The 19,615-nt window shown below is 37.6% G+C and overlaps 2 protein-coding genes across 2 annotated transcripts in view; one reads left to right on the top strand and one right to left on the bottom strand.

Moving 5' to 3' along the window:
• The window catches only part of TMEM144 (transmembrane protein 144), a 20,634-nt gene extending 16,052 nt beyond the window's left edge, over window positions 1–4,582 (bottom strand). Inside the window, exon 1 of the mRNA XM_014263218.2 lies at window positions 4,526–4,582. The gene's annotated coding sequence lies outside the window, so the exon portion shown is untranslated. The remainder of the gene's footprint in view (window positions 1–4,525) is intronic.
• Window positions 2,663–19,242, top strand: GASK1B (golgi associated kinase 1B). Its single transcript, XM_005517587.3, has 5 exons — window positions 2,663–2,695; window positions 3,275–4,558; window positions 11,486–11,700; window positions 14,662–14,888; window positions 15,188–19,242. The coding sequence occupies exons 2-5, from the start codon at window positions 3,595–3,597 to the stop codon at window positions 15,393–15,395; spliced, it is 1,614 nt and encodes a 537-aa protein (XP_005517644.2). The 5' UTR covers window positions 2,663–2,695; window positions 3,275–3,594; the 3' UTR covers window positions 15,396–19,242.
• The last annotated feature ends 373 nt before the right edge of the window (window positions 19,243–19,615 follow it).

Consider the following 19,615-nt stretch of genomic DNA (forward strand, 5'->3'; position numbering starts at 1 on the left):
GAGAAATAATGTTCCATATCATAATCACAAAGGTAGCTTGCAAAAAAGAGAATTCTAAAGGCATAGCAAGCATATGTGTTGTGTTATTCAGAAAAAAAGTGGTAGGAAAAATGTTAACCTTTTACATTGAAGTGCCTGCACATAGAGAGCAAGAGCACACACAGTAAGGAGCCTAGTCTGTAACCACATCCTTTTAGGACATCCCTTTAGCCCAGGGATAAAGAGAAGTCAAGATGCAGGACCTTGTGACTGGTGGGCATTGGCACATTCCACCTGTCTCTGCAAATTGGTCAGAGGCCTCCTGCTAGGTGCAGTGCAGGCCACCAGCTGCTTCAGATTCTGCTGCTTGTCCAGCACCAGCAGAAAACCTCTTCAAATGCAGGTATAGGTGGAGGTGAATGTCAAAGTTAAAAAATAAACAAAAAGGCCTCCACGCCCCCCAATCCACTAAAAACCAAAACAACTACAACCAAACAATCAAATAAAAAAAGGAAGAAAATAATTGCAAATATTTGATCCAGCTGTTCATTCACATTTAAAAACTATACCTAGATCTGTGAAGGACTAGAAAATACTCCCTTAATTTCCCTCTTCCATTCATTTGTATTTTCCTATATTAGTTTTTATATTCCTGTATATCTAACCTTAGGTAGGTACAACACTGACCATGAAATATGGGTATGTGAAGAAATTACATGAAAAGCTGAATTTAAAGGATGCAGATGGCAATATCGCAGTTATAGTTTAGAGCAAGGAACAAATATAAAATCTGACATATTACAGGCTAGCTGTAGGTAGCAAAGTGAAATAATGTAGGCCAGAATTTGGTCAGACAACAACTGCTGTTCTGAAAGTTTGTCTTAAATATTTTATGACCACAGAGGAAGTACTGTTTCAGTTTAGTAGTGCCATTTAGTGCTTTGCTGCAGATTTGGATTAGAATGATTCCAGAAAGAATAATAGTACCCACCTGAAAAAAAAGCCAAATTTCTTTGTTTCTTGTAAAACACAATGAAATGTTTGTTTTTTTTCCAGACAATTCCTTAGTCATTTCAGCCTTCCTTATTTTATAGTATCTGTTAGGGCACTGGAGCTGTATACCACAATGGTTGAAATAAATGTCTCTTGAAATCTTGCCTTTTAAAAATCCAAAATTAGAGGCCAACATCTCTTAAGCTAAAAATATACTTCATTCTATTTGATTTTCTACCACCATCCATTGCAAAGAACATACCAGTACCTGAGTTCTCTCTTCTGAACATGAGAAATAAAGGAAATACCATTGTTATTATCACATTTAGAAAGCCTCAAAAAACCCCAGGAGTCAACCCTATACACCAGTGCGTACACCACATTACGATTTCATGGCTACAAATTAAATGAGAAGTGAAGAACAACTCTCCTTATTCTTTTATAATTTCTTCCAGATATTCCTTAAAGAGTAGCAATAGAAAGATTACCTAGATTATGGAGAATGTCAGAGAATTGTTATAGCAGAGGAGAGCTGTTAGTAACTGGAATGTACAGGGCTGGAATGTACAGTGCTTTGGTCTGCTTGGTTGTAGTAGACAGGTGCTGTGTACATGCAAGAACTGGGTATTTGAAAACAACTGTTGCAGTGTGATGCATTTCCAACTCAAGCAACTTGTCTGGAGATTTTGGAATAAATTCTCTTTGTTTGGGATATGTTCCATCAGTCAAATTTGAACTACAAAAGGACAGAGAAAAGAACTGAAGTGGATGAAGAGATTTCTTAAAATCCCAATTCCTCCAAAGATTCAGATTTGGAAAATCAGGTGACAGGAAGTTTCCATTACTGGTTATGGGCACGGATACTGAAATTTTAACTCGACAGTACATATTTAGACAAAAAGTAAGGATAAGTGATGGCTTGTGGAAAAAAATACACTCACAAAGTTTTATAAATTTGTACTGGACCAATATGAAACATAAACTGTCTTCTTAACTGTTTATTCTCCTTTAGTATTAACTATGGAGAAGAGGGTATCTCCATTCTTTGAATTACAGTGAACATATACATTTTATTGTTTTATATTTAGACTAAGAGAGGAGTCAGGTGTCAAAGGTTTGCCCCAACTTTTCCAGCTGTGCAGGGACTATGCTATGCTTTGCTCCAGAAAGCGCAAATAGGAGACAGTCCTGAGCTTAGTAGCAGACTAATAGCATTTTAAAAGTGGCTATCTGTTTTTTCACTTCTTATCACAACGATATATAATTCCCGAAAGTTTTAACATCCAGGGAGTGGGCAGTATTTCAAGCGCAGAAAAATCCAAAAAACTAAATGCAGGAAAGGGAATTTCATAGTATGTTTGCATGCAGTGCACTAGAGGGCCCTCAGGAGTTAGAAATAGATGGAATGCACTTTTGAAAGGCACATACTTCACAGGACTTTTCATTACAGAATTTAAAATAGAAGTTGCTGTGGTTTTGTTTGTAGGGTTGTTTGGTTTGGGTTTTTTTTTTTTTTTACAATGTGAAGTTCATGTAAGTTTATAGCAGTTCATATGCAAGCACCTCACAGTAAAGTCAGCTTCTCAACAGTTCAGCTTGCAATGAAGTACCTAAATGTGAACCATACTTAAAAGTGAAATATTTTCTAGATGCCAGCTTCTACTCATTTACTTTTATTAACCTAAGGAGTTTACCAGAACAAAAGATGTGTCAAGCTGAATAGGTAAGTAATTTTAATTTTATAGCAATATATATACAATGTGCACTTATTTTTTGTTTCTTGGAAAGGATATATAAGCCACTGTCCTTTTATTTTAAAAAGCTGTAGCTAGATTATTTTTATGGCTTCACAAGAGTGAAGAGTATTAACCATCTTTCAGTTTTAATGTGTGTTTAAGAATTATGGGAACTACATTCATAGTCAACTAGGAAAATTTGGCACTGTTAATATATTTTTATATTAGTGAGTATATGCATATTTAACTACTAGTCCCTGGTTCATATTTGGATCATTTACAGCATTTCCATAATGTGAGGTTTATTGAAGACTTTGTCTTGTAAGAAAAAGGTAATGATCTTGGTTTAACAAGCATTTCTTCTAGTGCTGGATTACATCCAGCTGAGATTGAAAATTGAGCCTGTATTTAATAGTTTTGGTGTTTGATTTATACTGTAATGAGAAAGTAAAAGGTGTATCCTGGCAAATTCCTACATGCATACTGTCTCTTTTCTCTGAAAAATATAGAGCCACAGATGCTATGTGCGAGTAATGAATGGAAATGCTACTATTTTCTTTTTGCAGTTTGCAAAGAAGATATGTAGATCTTTTAGACTGCAAGTCAGTAAGCTCTGCTTACGCAGCTGGCTCCATTCATTCTCTGAAGCCAATCACTTCCCCTGTGGTGGCTGATAAGAATTTAACAGTTTGAGAAGGTGGAGTGTCAGCATCCTTAGTGCTGACCACGTTCCCAGGCATATCGGTAGCCTCTGTCCATCACCCATGCTGGAAGCTACTTGGAAAAGGAGAAACAGAAATTGGGGAAGGGAAATCATGCATCATCATCTTGTCTGGAATGTACAGAAGACTTTGTGCTGTTCTCATCATGTGGATTCACTAGAGAAATGACCCCTTTTGATCAGCCAAGTAAAATCAAAAACTTGTTTATTTGCTGCCTGTGGCCCTCACGGGTGCTGAGGCTCTGGACTTGCAGGCGCCCAAGGACAAGGAGGAATCTGCTAGTGGGCACAGCCTGTGTGATCTACCTGGGATTCCTTGTCAGCCAAGTGGGTCACGTTTTACCGCAGCACAAAGGAGGACATCAAAAGATCAGTTCCAGGAGTCTCCAAGATGCAGCTCAAACTCCCTTTCTGGGAATCCCACTGGATGGCACCCTGTCACCACCCAATTTCCAAGAACCCCAGCTTGGTAGCAATGGAACCTTGCTGCCACCCAATGTAGTTTATATCACCCTGCGGTCCAAGCGCAGCAAGCCTGCCAACATCAGAGGCACAGTGAAGCCAAAGCGCAGGAAGAAAGATGCCACCCGTTTGTCCTATGGGCATCACTTTCCAAAAGCCACTTTCATGGGCTGGGAAGAGGCCTTTGCCCAACAGCCAGGGAGGGCCACACATGCTGCAGGCACAATGGGAGCAGCGATCGCTCTGGAGGCAAGCAAGTACCAACTGGATGAACACAGGCATAAAGGAATGGCTATCAGGGAGAGAGGTCACCAGAGACCTGGGAGGATTTCTGGAGCTATAAATGCACAGCTCCAGCCTGAGGAAAGCAATATTAGGATTTACAGCGAGAACCCTCCCTCATGGATGAGCAAAGATGACATCCTAAACATGCGCATGCTGGCAGATTCTCCCATAGAGAGCATTCAAGAACTGCCTTCGCACAAAGCAGTCTTGGTAGTATTTGCAAGAGGTCCCAGCACCACGGGAACTGCTTGTAATCAAGGACACTGTGGAATTGTCAAAAGACCTCTCGACATGAGTGAGGTGTTTGCCTTTCATTTGGACAGGATCTTGGGGCTAAACAGGAGCTTACCTTCTGTAAGCAGGAGATCAGAGTTCTTCCAAGGTAACACGTTTGCATGGTTTTCAGCTTGCAGGTGCAGAGGTTTCCTTCCTGCTCTGCATTAGCCATGGGGCAGCAGCAGCCACCCCCTTTAACTCCTGTGAGCCTGAGGACTAACCCCATTGTTACAGGGAAATAAAGCCAGTGCCTGTGTGTAACTCATGTTGTGCAGTTATCCTGTCCAAAGGAAGAATACCCCAAAGTTTGCAGCAAATAGAGTTGCTGAGGGCAGTAACAGTTTCCTCACACAAGTCTGGAGCAACAAAAAAGAGAAAGAGCAATCTGTAGATTGCATGACACTTTACAGACTGCCTGAAGTGAAACTGATGAAAGAGATTCCAGAATCTCTGTGATTCAATAGGTATTTCTGATTTTTTAAAATAAACTTCACATCTTTCAGAATCGACTTTGATAAAATACTGTTGGAACTTGTCACAGAAATTCATCTCTCAGGTGGCAGGAATGGGGTCAGATAATCTTCTTGGAGAGGTAGGGAACCTGCCTGCAGAAGTTTGAATCTCCTTTTAAGGCACTAATCCCTTTGGGAACTGGAATTTTTTGAAAGGTGCTTCCCTTTCCTCTGGTTGTTAAAACCCAAACAAACTAAATTTCAGTGAATTCTGCTATACATTTTGGGGTTCACTGCACACATCTATATATTATCCAAAGAAACACACATAGTAAATATCTCAATATGCCTGTTACATGATTAGTATAGTTTTCAATTAAAAATTGATTTTTAATCTTTAGTGACATTAAAGGTAGAATTCAGACATGTAATGTTAGAAATCTACTTTAAAATTGCTACCTTCTTTAATATGTCTTCAGCATAAGTCCTATTTTTGTACAGTCACAAATCCAAAAGGACTGTTTCATTTTAGTGAATCATTGCAAAAGTAGCTGCTGTGTTTTTTGCTGTTAATTTTTTTCTTTGAAATCAGCTTATACCAAATATTTTTATACCAGTCTGCATTTCTTAAAAAGAAAAGTAATGCTAGAATGGTTTTCTAAAATCTCACAGCAGGAAGACAGCCTCGTGATCCTCCAGTGTCTTCCTGCTTTGTAAACCTTCCCTTTGGCAGCCTGTATAACAATGGGAATGAATCTCTAGGAACAACAGTTTGGAGGCTTCTGAATATTATTCATACTTGCAGAGCATGGAAGATACATTATGCCTATTTTATTTTTAGGAAGAAGATCTATTGCTACAGAGCTGTCATAAGGCATTAAGGTAGCTCAGATGGGGAAGATCTGCACAGTGTGGCTGCAGAGATGACAGACTGCAAACCTCGGAAAACTGCTATTAGGCTAATTGTGCATTGTGTTGCTCAGTGTCTGTCACCTTACAGTATGTTTTGGACTGTCTGGGACAGAGTGTGTCATTCTGCCCTCTAATTTTCTTTTCCTCATAACTGGCTAAGTTCCTATTGCAAGAGGAGTGTTGCTAGGTGATGAGAAGAGAAATAACACTATTTTGGTCTCACTTCATTTTTTCCAGCTAAAGGCCGAGCAGAGCACTTGGAACAGTGACTGCACCTTGTCTCTCATGATTTCTTTAGCCTGGAAATATGCTGGAACTCAGATTCCTAATAACTACTTGAGCTCTTTACTATTTACGTGCTTGTGTCTGGCATAATGTGAAAATATTTGTGTTAGGAAAATGAGCAAAAATATAGTTCTTAAAAATAATATGAGCAATTATAATTTAAATGACTTATTTGTGTTTAAGATAGGTGGGCTCTGTAAAGTTTTTTACAGAGTGGCTTGTGTGAATCAGTTATTCACATGGAAAAGCAAGCAATGCAGGATTAGAGACTGTGCATGTGTGTATGAATGTACACTCTTTCTGGGCTGACAAATCTCTTTCTCCCCAACACATCCCTTTAGCTTGCCTCAGTTGTGATGTGATCCAACAAGACATGTTTGATGTAGCATTAAAATCTTAAAAAATGGCCTTTTCAAAACTGTCATTCATTTTGTCAAAAGCAGTTTCAAAGAACTGCTTAGTAAATCCCTGAACAGGTTCTATTTCCCTTATTCCCACACATCTGATGCTGATTTTTTTTAAAGTCTAGCAAAATATTATATTCAAGTTCCCTGTTTGCTGCCCTCACCTTCTGTAGTTAATTGCAAACCCTTTTAAGTGTTAACTGATTTTTTTTGTGGCTCGTCTAATTTTTCCATCATGCATCCTGGATGGAAAAACCAGGTATGGTAACTCTTTCTCTCATACTTTTACACTGAATTGACTGAATGTTAAAAGCCTGAGTAGTATAGGTACTCTACTATCCCTTTTGAAATGCCCCCTTTTGAGCTGGGCATTACAGTCTAAAGAAGCATGATTTTGTGCATACACAATCATTTGTCACTTCCATTGCTACCTATGAGATGTGAAAAATGTCTCCAAACACCTATAAAAAAAGAAGGACAAGCCTGTGAAACACCAAGAAATAATCATAAAATTATGTCACTTGTGGAATAAATGAAGGCTGACCTCTATGTGTCTGAGTTTTGGGTGGGTCACATTAATACTACAGCACTAGAACACTTCATTACTTCATAAGCTAACAGAAAGCACATAAGTGACCTTGCTTGGTGTCACAGCCCTACCTTAATGATCTTTGCACAGGAGCTAAGTCAAATGAGTGCATATATGGCCTCCAGCTGAGCAACTGCATTTACCTGGTGGGACGGTGGCAGTATTTGTTAGGCTTAAGCTACATCTGGAGTTCTTGGGCTGGGGCAGCCTGGCTTCTCTGTCTCAGCTGACAGCTGTAAGGACAGTGCTCTGGCTCCTTGGATAGCAGCAGCGAGGCTGGGCTCTTTGTTCAGCTTTTGGTACAATAGCCGTTGCTATGCAGTTTTGTTGCACCACTTACTGAGGGACTGAACTACTGTGTGCTGATGGCTACTTCTCTTTCCCTATGTTTTCTGATATCTTGAGTCTGATTAAACTGAGAATAATAAGCACTGGTGTATTCAATCTACTATTTGTCCAGAACCTCCTTTTTCCCCCAAAACATGCAAGAAACTCTTCCTTTATGTAACATCTTTTATGGCTGGTTTAGTGCAAATAGATGAATGACATGATAGCTCCACTGGTTACACTTATTTTGCTTTACTGGCCTCTGCATGATCATAAAAGGTGTCCTAGTTTTTTCTGTGTTATACTCTGTGCTATCAGCGTGCTCTTGCACCAACAATTATGCATTATGCATTATGCATTATGCACCAACAAATATGAATCACCAATTTCAGGACAAAGAATAAAAAAATAACACTGCTTTATGCATTCAGAGTGCTCTAAAATACTTCCACATAGTGCTGTACCTCTCAAAGGGGTACGAGAGGCATATTTCCAGTATTCTGTTGGGTAGAGAAGTTCATGTACAAGCAATAATGCAGTCCATAGTCTAGAGATCAACTAATGCACATTTCATGCATTCCTTAATACTGACATCCATATGAGCACAGGACAGAACATTGCAATGATGTGCATAGGGAAGAAAGAAAAATAAATGGCCTAACTTCTCTCTGCTCTCTGCTTCTGTTTCTTCTGTTCAGTTTTCCCTAAAAACTGAAACTCTCAAAATTGTGTTCTGTATGCTGGTCCCTCTCATTTTCCACACAAAATTACCCTTTCTTGCTAATACATGGACAACTAAACTCTTCTTGCAAATGTGGCAGAGGTGGGATGTACTGCCTTACAGTGAACAATGGTGAGTTTGAGAAAGGGCTGTAACTACCTCATGAAAGATTTTCTGGTTTTAGTGTTGATCTTCTGGGCATGTTTGAAAATATTTTCTTTTGGGGAAGTTAGAGAAAGTGCTTTAGATATAAGTCAGAGCACAAGATGAGAGTAATGTTTGCAAGAGCAAAATGTGGTTCCTAACCACATGAAGTTCAGAGGCATGCAGTTTATTTTCAGAGTGATGTGGGGTGTGGAAATCTAAGATGATGCCTGTGTTGAAGAAGCCATGCAGCAATACCAAGTGGCACATGAAGCAGTTTGAATACCTTGACATGGTCTAGTCTCAGCAGCCTGAGGTTTCATCTGTGTTAGCTTATTCAACATAGCTAAGACATTTTTAGAAATGTTCTCTGATGTTCAAAAATGTGTATGAATTACTAGGAAGATGGTTTCAGCATGAGTTTAGAAAAATCTTTCCCATAGAATTTTGAAGATTGCCTCTGGATAGTTAAGTAGATATATAGATCTAAAATAGCAGATAAAAATAAAATGAAGCCAATCAGCTCTGGGTGAGATTCAGTGCAGTGCAGCTGCAGCAACAGAAAAGCAGTACCCCTCAGTGTTAATATGTAAAGCTGACTAGGAAAGAAGCACATACAGAACACACTGGACTTTTTCTGAAATGTGCTTCACCTTCCATGTAGGTCTCCTCACTGTTGAGGTAACTTCAGCCCCATCCTAATGAGGTTTGATTCAGAAAAGCTCTGCTGATTTTATTTGGGTCATACCAATTCATGAAGCTGTGCATCAGACCCCATATCTGCTTTAATTCAGCATCTTCATGTTTTTCCTGCAAGTGTCAAAAATTTGAGTCACAGCTCTTTACTGAAGCTGCTGTTTCATGTTCCTGTAGTCCAATTTATATTACAGAGTTGAAAGGGTTTTTTTTTTTTGGATCATCTTTTCTGCTCCCATTTCCTTTGAAATGCAAACATTTCCTGTATTTAACCTTAGTCTTTTAAAAATGTTTTTGTATCTTAATGGAAACTGGCATGAAATTATTCATAGTTTTCAAGTATTTATATTACCATTGTTTATCATGTCCTTTTTGGGTAGACAGGAGATGTTTGTTTTCTTAGAAAAATGTTTATGTATTTTATTTGTGGAAGAATTCATGAATAGTTACATAAGTTGTTACTGGAGATATAAAAATAATAGATCAGATTTGGTCCTGAGGAAAGCTGTCCTTTTTTTTTTTTTGAGAATTTCCAATGCTTAGATAGACTTTCTCCACCCTTCTTGGAAGGGTGGAAGCTACCCATATCTGACCTAACTTGAGTAAAGTCATGTACAATGTAGGTGATAGAACCAGAGTGAGAGATCTGGAGAAATGGGTAGGATTTCCCAAATAAGTTATCTAAGTATTTATTCAGGCACCTCAGTAGAGGAGAAGCCTTATTTTCAGGAGTGTTCAGCTCAATTTTTCAGTGGAGGAGAGTATGGAGCATGGTGCTGATAAAGGTAATCCAGATCATAAGGAAAGAATGATTGATGTTCCTAATGGAAAGACACATTCTGTGTTTCTTAGGAACACTGGGCAATGGGGAAGGAAGTTAAAGAGGTGGTGGGTTGTTGGGCTGGCTTGGCTTTGGAAGGACTGCCTTGGTTGTGCAAGCCAAGGCAGAGAGAAGATCAGGTACATTCTGCTTTGGAAAGGAGTTGGCTTTTCTCTTGGGCTGGATTGCATGTGGGGCTGGTCTGTCATGCTTGTTTGCTGAATGGGAGATGGAACTTTGCACATGTTCCAGTGCTAGGTACAGGCAAAGATCCTTTCTTACCTGTTGTTTTACAACAGTCAGCATCCTTTGAGCGAGTTGCGTTTTGATTCAGCTGCGTGGAGATTGCTTTTCACAGTCCTGGCTGCTTAGAAGTGGAGCACTGACATTGGCAGCTTTTACCTCACTGTTGGAACTGATACCTGTTTTCCATGGGTTATTTTCTGTCTGGTTTGCCTCTGAAGAAGGTGGCCTGGACCTCTTGCCTTCATGTGTTTCTAAAAGCTTTTTTGCAGATCTGTCTCTGTCACCATGGGCACATGGAAGACAAAGAGACAATTTAGGCTGCACTTAACTATGCATACTATAAATTGTGCAATAGTGTAGACTAAGTTCATTGAACTTCAAGATGAATATGAATAATTTTTAAACCTTGATATGTGTTCCAACACTTTTTAGTAAACAGCAGATAAGCTTTGCAGTTAAAGGGTTCATCTTCTCTGTACCAAGACATATTTTGATTTTCTGTCTACATACCCTAAAATATAAAGTATTTCTTTGTTTTAATGTATACAAGCAATGATCAGTCATGAGTCCTTGGCAGTTTAAGCAGCAGTAGCATTGCATCAGGAATAAAAGGAGGGTTTCCTCGTAAGATAGATATGTCTGTTCCTTGATGCTATGTGAAGTATATTTGTCAGTTCTTGTACTGGAAAAGCTAATTTTAAATTCTTTGATGAGGTTTATTCTCACAGTGAAGCTGAACAATAGAATTCACCAAAGAGAAGTCCTCTGTCTTAGTTTCATGGAAGAGAAGAATATTCTTTACACAGAAGAACTAAAGAATTTGGCTAAAATATCTGCTATACAAAACAGATCTCATATCTAGGTAAAAACCCCCAAACTTGTCAAGTTGTTTATTCATGCTAAGCTCACACTCTCTAGTATTCTCATATATCCTTTCAGAGCTGTGGAGTCATACATTGTCAGTTTAAAATACTAAAAATTGGAAAATAAATCCACTTAGAGTATAGGATTTATGGTGTCTCTATGTCCATTATATTGATATAAATTTCCAGCTCTTGAAAATCAGCAGTTCACTGGAATCAGAGGGAAATTATATTGTTGATTCACAGTGGCACCATCGACTTTTAACCTACCTAGGAACTTTTTTAATAGTTTGGTTTAGTGTATGATTTTGTACATTAATCTCTTGCTTCAAACAAAGAAAGTCTTCCACATGCTGAAGGCATTTATACCTATGCTTCCATTCCTGTGGTGGCTGGTTATGGATGTGGATAGGACCACATTAACCAAAGAATGTCAAGATATTAGTCTCTGGCAGGTTCTCCTGCCAGATCTGTAAAATAGTATAATTACTAATTCTTGGGCAATGTCTAAAGAAAAATAAAATAAAACTGACAGTATTGCACTATGATAATGATATTTTTTTCCTTTTTTCAGGGGGTCAAGCCTGTCCTGTTATTCTCTGGGATTCCTCACTGAGTCCAACAGATAATAGTACCCATTCTTCAGTGAGGTTAACGTGGGGACAATATCAGCAACTATTGAAGAAAAAATGCTGGCAGAATGGTAAAGTTCCCAAAGCTGAGTGGGGCTGCACTGGAATTCATCATCATGAATGGTCCAAGATGGCACTCTTTGATTTTCTGTTGCAGGTAAAATGTTTGCTGAACACAACTATTTGCCTCATAAGTCATGGGAGCAAACATAGAATTTTTAGAAGTAATTTTAGTGTATTTCATATTTTTAAATGGGGAAGATAGATATTTATAAAGTTTGAAATTATTTCTGGTTATGTCTTATGATTAAGATGTCCAAAATGCAGCTTATAATCAGACAGGAAACCTAACTGACTCATTTATTTTTAAAGAGGAAGTAAAGGCTTTTGACTTGATTTATTTCACCTTGAGGCAGGCATGCTGTTTCTCCTTCACTCCTTGTTTCTCCAAATAGAGATCTTGACTGTGTTTACAACTGTAAATCTCTGTTTACTCTGTGGTCCTTCCTGCACCTCCCCAGCCCCAAGAGGTGACTGAAGTGGTTTTGGTGAGCTGCAATCTGGAGCAAGGTAACAGTTGTAGTAGATAATTTTTCCTTTAAAAAAAAACAAACCTCGAGAGTGACTTAGTAAACAAGGAGTAGAGCAGCAACTGATGAATGATAAATCTGCTGTTCTATTATCCTGAAGGAGTGGTTGGTTAAAATAAGATACAATAGGATTGAAGTTTGCATGACAGGAGACAAATTACTCTTGTACTAGCAGCTGGTATCAGAGTGATTTATATCTCCTATTGCTTACCAGACCAGAACATGCATTCCAGAAAGTGAAAGTGACTCTCATAGTTCTTAAAGACTACAATTTTATCTTCATGCTCTGAAAGTTTATCAGCAGCAGAATATGGAAACTTGAAAACAAAAAAAAAAATGCCAAGAAAGGGTTCTGTATTAAAAAAAGTAAAATCTGTGCTTCCTGAGTCATTCAGAAGCAAAAAATAATGTGAAATGTATTCTCTATTAAGCATAAGTCCCTCAGAAGCGGTTGACATCTCTAATAGATCTTCCTAATCTCTGGTTTCAAATGCTGTAAAGAACATATCAGCAGGATATAAAATACTTGTAGTTGACCTTTACTTGCCTCCTGTAAGAACTCAGGCAAAATGGATTCTTTAATTTTGGGGGTTTGGACCTCTTATGTACATAAATGTATGACAGAAAATTGTGCTAAACTACATGCATCAATTCCAGAGTGTTCCATCATTATGTCTAGCGCTGAAATGGTGCAATACATTATGAAGAGGTTGTCTGTAAGAACAAGATCTCCGTGTCTATTTAATGCATGTAGAGAAGTGTAAAGGAATGGCGTCTGTACATCAAAGGAGTCTATCTAGAAGGACTCTGCTTTACTTTTTTACCTTTGGATGAATTGACTGAGAGATCCCAAGAGAGAGAACACTGGAAGCAAGAGGGGCTCTACAGCCTTCAGATAATGAATGCTGCTCATGAAAAGAGAAAGAGGAAGAGATGTCTGTTCCTTTCCTCAGGATTTTGATATTTGGAAACAAAACACAGCCAGCAATACAACTAGAAATAGAACTACATATAAAAAACCCCAAACAAAATCAAAACAATCCCAATTATCAGACTTTCATTTGATTAAAGAGGTGACCTTTTCATTCAACATGTGACAAAGTTCTGCATCGGGTGGGGTCCTAATGGTTCATTTTGCTGGGGTGCTACAAAAAGAAAATTGTAATTTTTGAAGGCTTATGCGAACAGTAATGCTTTTATGTTTAAAGCAGTTTGAAGAGTTGACAGTAAACAACGAAGGACAGAAAAAATGATTGAGCTTTGATGAGCTACTCATTAAGTCTTATATGCACCAGGCCACACTTCCACTCTCTAAACACCTGTTCGCGGGAGCAGGTCTGCTCTTTGGGAAGATGAGCTGGAGACAAAGACAGCTCTAGGACAGGCAGGCCAGAAGGAAGGATGGTGAAAGCCACAGGCCTCATTTGTAGCCCTGTGAGCGTCAGGCACAGACAAGCAGTTCCAAGACTGACAAGCAGGAATCTCAATCAGCATCCCAGGAACAAGCAGCACAAAACACCCCAGGAACAAACAGCACTAAACACCCCCACAAACCCCTTTCTCTGAAGGACTCAGAGGAGGGCTGAGCTGCCTGAACTTAATGAGGGCTCGTGTGCCCATCAGCAAAGGTGGGGCATGTGGGTGCCCAAGGTGAGACTTCTATGGGCAATCCAGGCGTATTTGTGTGCTCAGGGCTGTAGCAGTGTTAAATATTTTACTCTTATCTACTCTCAAGAGGTAGAAGCACTTTCAAGAAGTGATTTATCTTTCCTGTATGAGGTGTATTATCCTAAAATGACATCCATTGCTCTGGATGTGCCTTGTTCTTGTCATTCTTTGTGAAAGGGAACAGAAACGACCAAGTCAAAAGCGATGACTAACATTTACACCACCAGAGTTAGGCCAGATTTATGTATTCTTTCCATCTAAGTGCTGTGTGATGAATATTCAAGGGTCTGCATGGGAAAATGTACTCTAGACCATCATGTCATAAAAGCATATACCACAGGGAGGTTGCTCTGTGATTATAAATACACTGTTCTTACATTTTATAACTTTTGTGCCCCTCACTGGCCTTTTCAGTTATTTTGCATATTTTAGCCTAATAGATCCCACCAAATGAATATCCTCTGTGTGTGTGTCAGACTGTGCTGTTTCTATTGTTCTCCAGCAGAGCAAATGTAAAAAAAAAACCCAAAACCAAACCACTTCTGACAAAGAAAAGAGACTTGTATTCACCAGCCTGTTATCCAGTTACACAGTGGTATTGTTCTATTATTTTCAAAGGATTTCTACTGGTATTACAGATCATGGCTATAAAATGGATAAAATACAGTCTGAGAAACTGCTTTTAACAGTACCTGAGGTATGAGGACCATATCTTTCCTGCTGTTTCACTGTCTTTAATTACACTTGTCCTGAGCTTGCTTTGCTGTCAGCTGGGTTAGAGAGCAATGTCTTACAGTTACACTTTGCCCCAAGTGATTTGGTATTGTTTTCACTTGGCACTCTGCTGTACTTTGTTTTAGATCTATAATCGACTAGACAGAAACTGTTGTGGATTCAAACCTCTCAAGGAGGATTCCTGCATGCAACAAGGACTAAAGCTGAAATGCAATGATCAGGATGCTGTTAACCTGACACACATCGTTCAGAGAAGGCATGACCAAAGGCATTTGGCCTTTATAGACAATAAAGGTTTCTTTGACAGAAATGAGGACAATCTTGACTTCAAAATACTACAAGGAATCAATGAGTAAGTTTTAAATTATTCATTTTGTAAAAAGTTTGATAATTTCTTTCCAGTTTGAGTATGAGACACTAAACTACTGGAATATATATCATTGGCCCAAGACATTGACAGGATGTATCTAAAAATGTATGAGTAATCCCACAGCTGTAAATGATACAATTAACATACATATGATTAGGAATGCATGGACTTCCTTTGCTGAATCACAGCCTATATTTGTACAATTGATTGCTAAACCACAACATAAATACTGCAATTCAGAGTAATGGCAAAAACTGATGAACTTCTTTGTGCTTTTCCAGATTCCCTGCATCTGCAGTTTCAGTTCTGAGGAGCCAGCATTTACGTGAGAAGTTGCTCCAGTCTTTGTTCCTTGACAAAATATACTGGGAGAGCCAAGGAGGCAGAAAAGGAATTGAAAAGCTTATTGATGTAATAGAAAGGAGGTCCAAAATTCTTCTTACTTATATAAATGCACATGGAGCCAAAGTATTGCCCATGAATGAATGAAACAGTCTTGTTTCCATCTGAAAAAAAGTCTTTAAACTTTTTTTTATGGTGCAGAAACTGATGGTAAAATTGATTTAATTCATAGCATTATTTTTTTCCCCAACTTTGAAACTTACTTTTAAATAAGAAATCTTACATGGTTTAAAAGCAGAATTTAAATGTTATCTGCATCTCAACACACTTTAGTCTCGTCTATGTCACAAGTGAAATGAGAAATAACTGAATGACAATATGCAGTAATATGTAGGTACCATGAACACTCTTTCTGTTAAATTAGCAATAGGATTTTCAGTTCATTAGGCTGGATTGCTCTTACTTTCCTCATTGAAGTCAGTAGAATATTTTATTGCAAGTTTAAATGGGAAAAGAGATGTGTAAGCACTTGATACATTGATGACACTTGCTGAAACATATATAGTACAGGAATTTTTTCCTTTATTAGGTATACTAAAATGCCAAAATTTCCAAGGGCTTATTTTATTTTATTTTATTTTGATCTTCTGAAATCTGAGAACTAAATTCAGCTATTTTAAATGCAGGAGTGTTTGTGCTGGACATGAGGGCATTTTAAAAACAGAGTGAGGAGAGCGTGGCTTTAATAATAATAATTATTTTGACAAATACAGTTTTTACTTGTCCAGTATGGATTAAAATTCATCATGAGTCACTCATTGAAATATGCATTTTTCAATGCAAGTTCTGATGTGTGGATAGATGATCTGATATTTTCTGTCTATTGATTAACTGGGTATTTTTTTTTAAAAAATAGCTTTAGCTTTGTGGGAATATGTTGCTAAATAAGTGCATGTTTTTGTTTTTGCAAAATTCTTGACAGTATTTTCTGAGACTATTATCAAAAGGCAGACCTCCTAACAAGAGTGTTAAACCCAGCAGAAGAAATATTTATTCTGTGTGCTCGGCTCTAGCCAGCAATACAAGCTTGGGTTTCCATTAAGATTGACCGTTGTGGGGTGATGATTGTAACTGAGAACTTGCCCTGAATGTTCCCACAGGTATGGTTGTTAGGGAATGTTGGATAAGCACTTCATATTTTTACCCTTTAAATGCTCCAGAAAGAAAATATCAGTTGATACAGCCTATCATCACATACACCATTAACCTGTTTGTTTAGAAAAACTCTTACCATATTTTTAGAGAAATATCATCTTTTTGCCATGAGGTAATGGTAGAAGTCAGATACTTTTATAGCTACTCTTATTTTATGTATCATAAAAATATATAGGGTGTGAAAGAATTTTGAAAATCCTTGTGTGATGTTATTAATGACAAACTAAAATGTCTCATGTCACTGTTAATGTGGATGGGTGAGTTTAATGTTTTAAATAACTACAATTCCACTGCAGCTAAAATCAGTTTTCTTTCTTAGTATCAGAAAACCCATTAACAATAATTGCATTACTAGAAGAAACAGATCTCATTATGAGCAGAGTTAAAAAGACTTAGTAAAATTTTAAGACCTTAGCCAGCTAAATAATATTTTATTTTATTTTATTTTATTTTATTTTATTTTATTTTGTCAGCAAAGTACAGATCAATTTGTTAAAACTTCCTAGAACTTAACTATTGCCTCAAGAGGATGTGTTATAGAGTGCCTTGGACTTTCTAACACCAAGGTAGAATTTTACGGGATTTTCAATTTATCCATTTTTTAAAAGTGTTGTAACTTATTAGCCACATAATTTTCATCACAGAAACAAAAATATTACTTTGGCTTGCACTGTGAACAGAGTCTAGAGAAATAAATAATCCTCAGGATACATTTCACATGGAATTCCTCTTGCAGTGGATTTCACTCTATGATGGCCATCACGATCAGTTTGTCTCATTTTTTAGCCTATGTCACAGGTTTCTTCCTGCTAGATACCTGTTCAAATGGATTATCCCTCACTGCTGGGAGTGAGAGAAAAGCATGACTCTCAGCTGCACTGAGCTTAGGAGACTGCCCAGCAGAGTTGTGAATGTAGGTGATTATGACAAGGTCCCATGAGAACTCCTATCTTTAGACTGCACATCCTGATGCTGAGTCACCGCCTCACTTTTCCCAGTTGTAATTTTTTTCCAGAATTGACTCATTGCCAAAAAAGAAGAGGAAATCTATTATCTTTCCAGGCTGGATCATTTATTTTTTATGGTGATAACTTGGTGCATTTTTCTCCATTTCTTCTGGACATGGACTAGTGTTTCCTTGAGCATGATACATGCTTTTTCATTTGCCTGGCAGTTCAGTGCCAGCTCTTAAAGCAGCAATGTAATTGTCTATGAAATTGCCCTGAAGCTGACCTGAACCAGAGCCTCTCAGTAGTCCTGGGTTCAAGAGACCTGAGTAGCCACAATGCTGTGCAGTCCTTAAAAATCTGACCAAGTATAAAAAGCAGAACTGTAAAAAGCAAAATTTCTGGAGACTCTCAAGGGGCAAAGAAATACTCCCTATGCTGTGTTAGCATGCCATATTTCATGTACAAACACTCTTGCAGTCTTCAGGCAGGCCAGGAGACTGTGAAATTGGATAGTAAGATGGGATAGCAGATTGCTTGTAGTTCTCTCATGTTGATAACAAACTCCAGAAAGTGCTTTTTCCCTATGGTATTTATCCTGCTGCTGTGGAGCTTGGAACATAATCCAGAATTGTTAATAATGCAAAATATAATTGCAATAGCTCTTATGAATGCATACTAGCCAAGTTCTAGCATATTTTTAAATGAAGATGAAGAATTCTGTATTTTTTGAGTGCATTTGCATAAATGCAATAGTAAAAAATACAAAGGGAGCACTTTAAGTTTGTTTATTCTCTGCTACTACCTTTAAGATATCTGCTTCAGAAATGGGGGTAAAGTGTATTGGGAAATTGGTTCACATCCTTTGGAAGTAGTGTGACTTTGGAGTGACAGGAACTGAACTGTAGCTAAATATATAATTAATATTTTAACTGAGAGTTAAAATCCTGAAGGAGCCTTTTTCAAGCTATGGTTATTGATAGAAAGCCAAGAAACTGTGCTTTAGTCCTCTTTGCTGGGCTGTCTTCCATTTCTGGGCATATGGAATCAGACAAAGATTTGAGTTGCACATTGCATGGAAGGGTATAACCAACAGCAACACTGCAAAACCTGCGGGTGGGAAAAAGTGATTATGTCATTCTTGAATCTGCCTGAAAGCCAGAACCACATGAAATGGAATTACTAAGAAAGTCAAGAGTTTATTCTCAAAAGAGTTTGAGATTTCATAACACTGGAAGACAGAGCTTAAAATAAGTAGCACAGGCACAGATGCCTTAAAATTCCTTGGGAGCTTGCCAGCAAGTTAATAGTCTTAAATGTTTCAGAAGCTGAGGACATGAAAACTGTGGAGCACTGTGAGAGCAGTTTCCTTCTTTTCTTGTGCAGTATTCTATACTACAACATATCAAAATAAATAAATAAAAATATTAATTCCATGGTTTCAAACTTACAAATGTAGATTCAGGGTACATCAAGGGACAAGGTTCCTGCAGCAAACCTGGGAACACTTTCATGTATGTGTGTACGAAGACACAAAAATACATGTATATATATTTATACTTTGGCCTGTTTCTATAAAATGGTCAATTTGGCTAATAAAGAGTGAGCTGTTTATATAATTTACTGTTTACATTTAGAATTTTATTTGTGAGCCTGAGTCAACTTTAGGGTATACACAATTTGAAGTTTAAATAAAACATTATAATAGATGAAACTTTTGTTCTCAAAGGATTAACTCTTCTTTTGCTAACACATTTACATAATCTTAGGAGTTTTTTACTGACAATTGTAGAGAAAAACAGCAATATGTTTGTATCTGTGCTAAACTTCCAGACTGGTATCAATTCAGATGTTTTTTAAAGTTTTATACTAGATATTGAATTTACATTTTATTTTGGAATTTGTGGATTTTAAAAGTCTGTTTGTTCTTTAATTAGTAATATGAGTAATGACTCATTTAAATCTCTGCTGCTATTGTCATGTAGTATGTAGGAATATGCAAAATAAATAAATATCAGATTTTCAGTTCGGATCTCTAAGTTGCAATAAAAAACCCTAATACATATTATGGTAATATGTGAATCATTAGTTACTCTTTAGAAAGAACTATGGCCTTGAAACTTTTCTTCACAGAAACAATCCAAAACAGATCACTGGAATCTTTCTGTAGAAATATTTTCTAGCTATTTACTCATGAGTCTTGCA

This window comes from Pseudopodoces humilis, chromosome 6, assembly GCF_049639895.1.
Source record: "Pseudopodoces humilis isolate 2021_Gansu_Grassland_sample_001 chromosome 6, ASM4963989v1, whole genome shotgun sequence".
NCBI classification, from domain to species: Eukaryota; Metazoa; Chordata; class Aves; order Passeriformes; family Paridae; genus Pseudopodoces; species Pseudopodoces humilis.

What these genes read in the sequence shown, in the direction of transcription:
- GASK1B (XM_005517587.3), top strand. Translation starts at nt 3,595, where the DNA reads ATGACCCCTTTTGATCAGCCAAGTAAAATCAAAAACTTGTTTATTTGC. An exon ending in TCTTTGATTTTCTGTTGCAG is followed by an intron (nt 11,701 to 14,661) that starts GTAAAATGTTTG and finishes ACTTTGTTTTAG; the next exon opens with ATCTATAATCGACTAGACAG. An exon ending in ATACTACAAGGAATCAATGA is followed by an intron (nt 14,889 to 15,187) that starts GTAAGTTTTAAA and finishes GTGCTTTTCCAG; the next exon opens with ATTCCCTGCATCTGCAGTTT.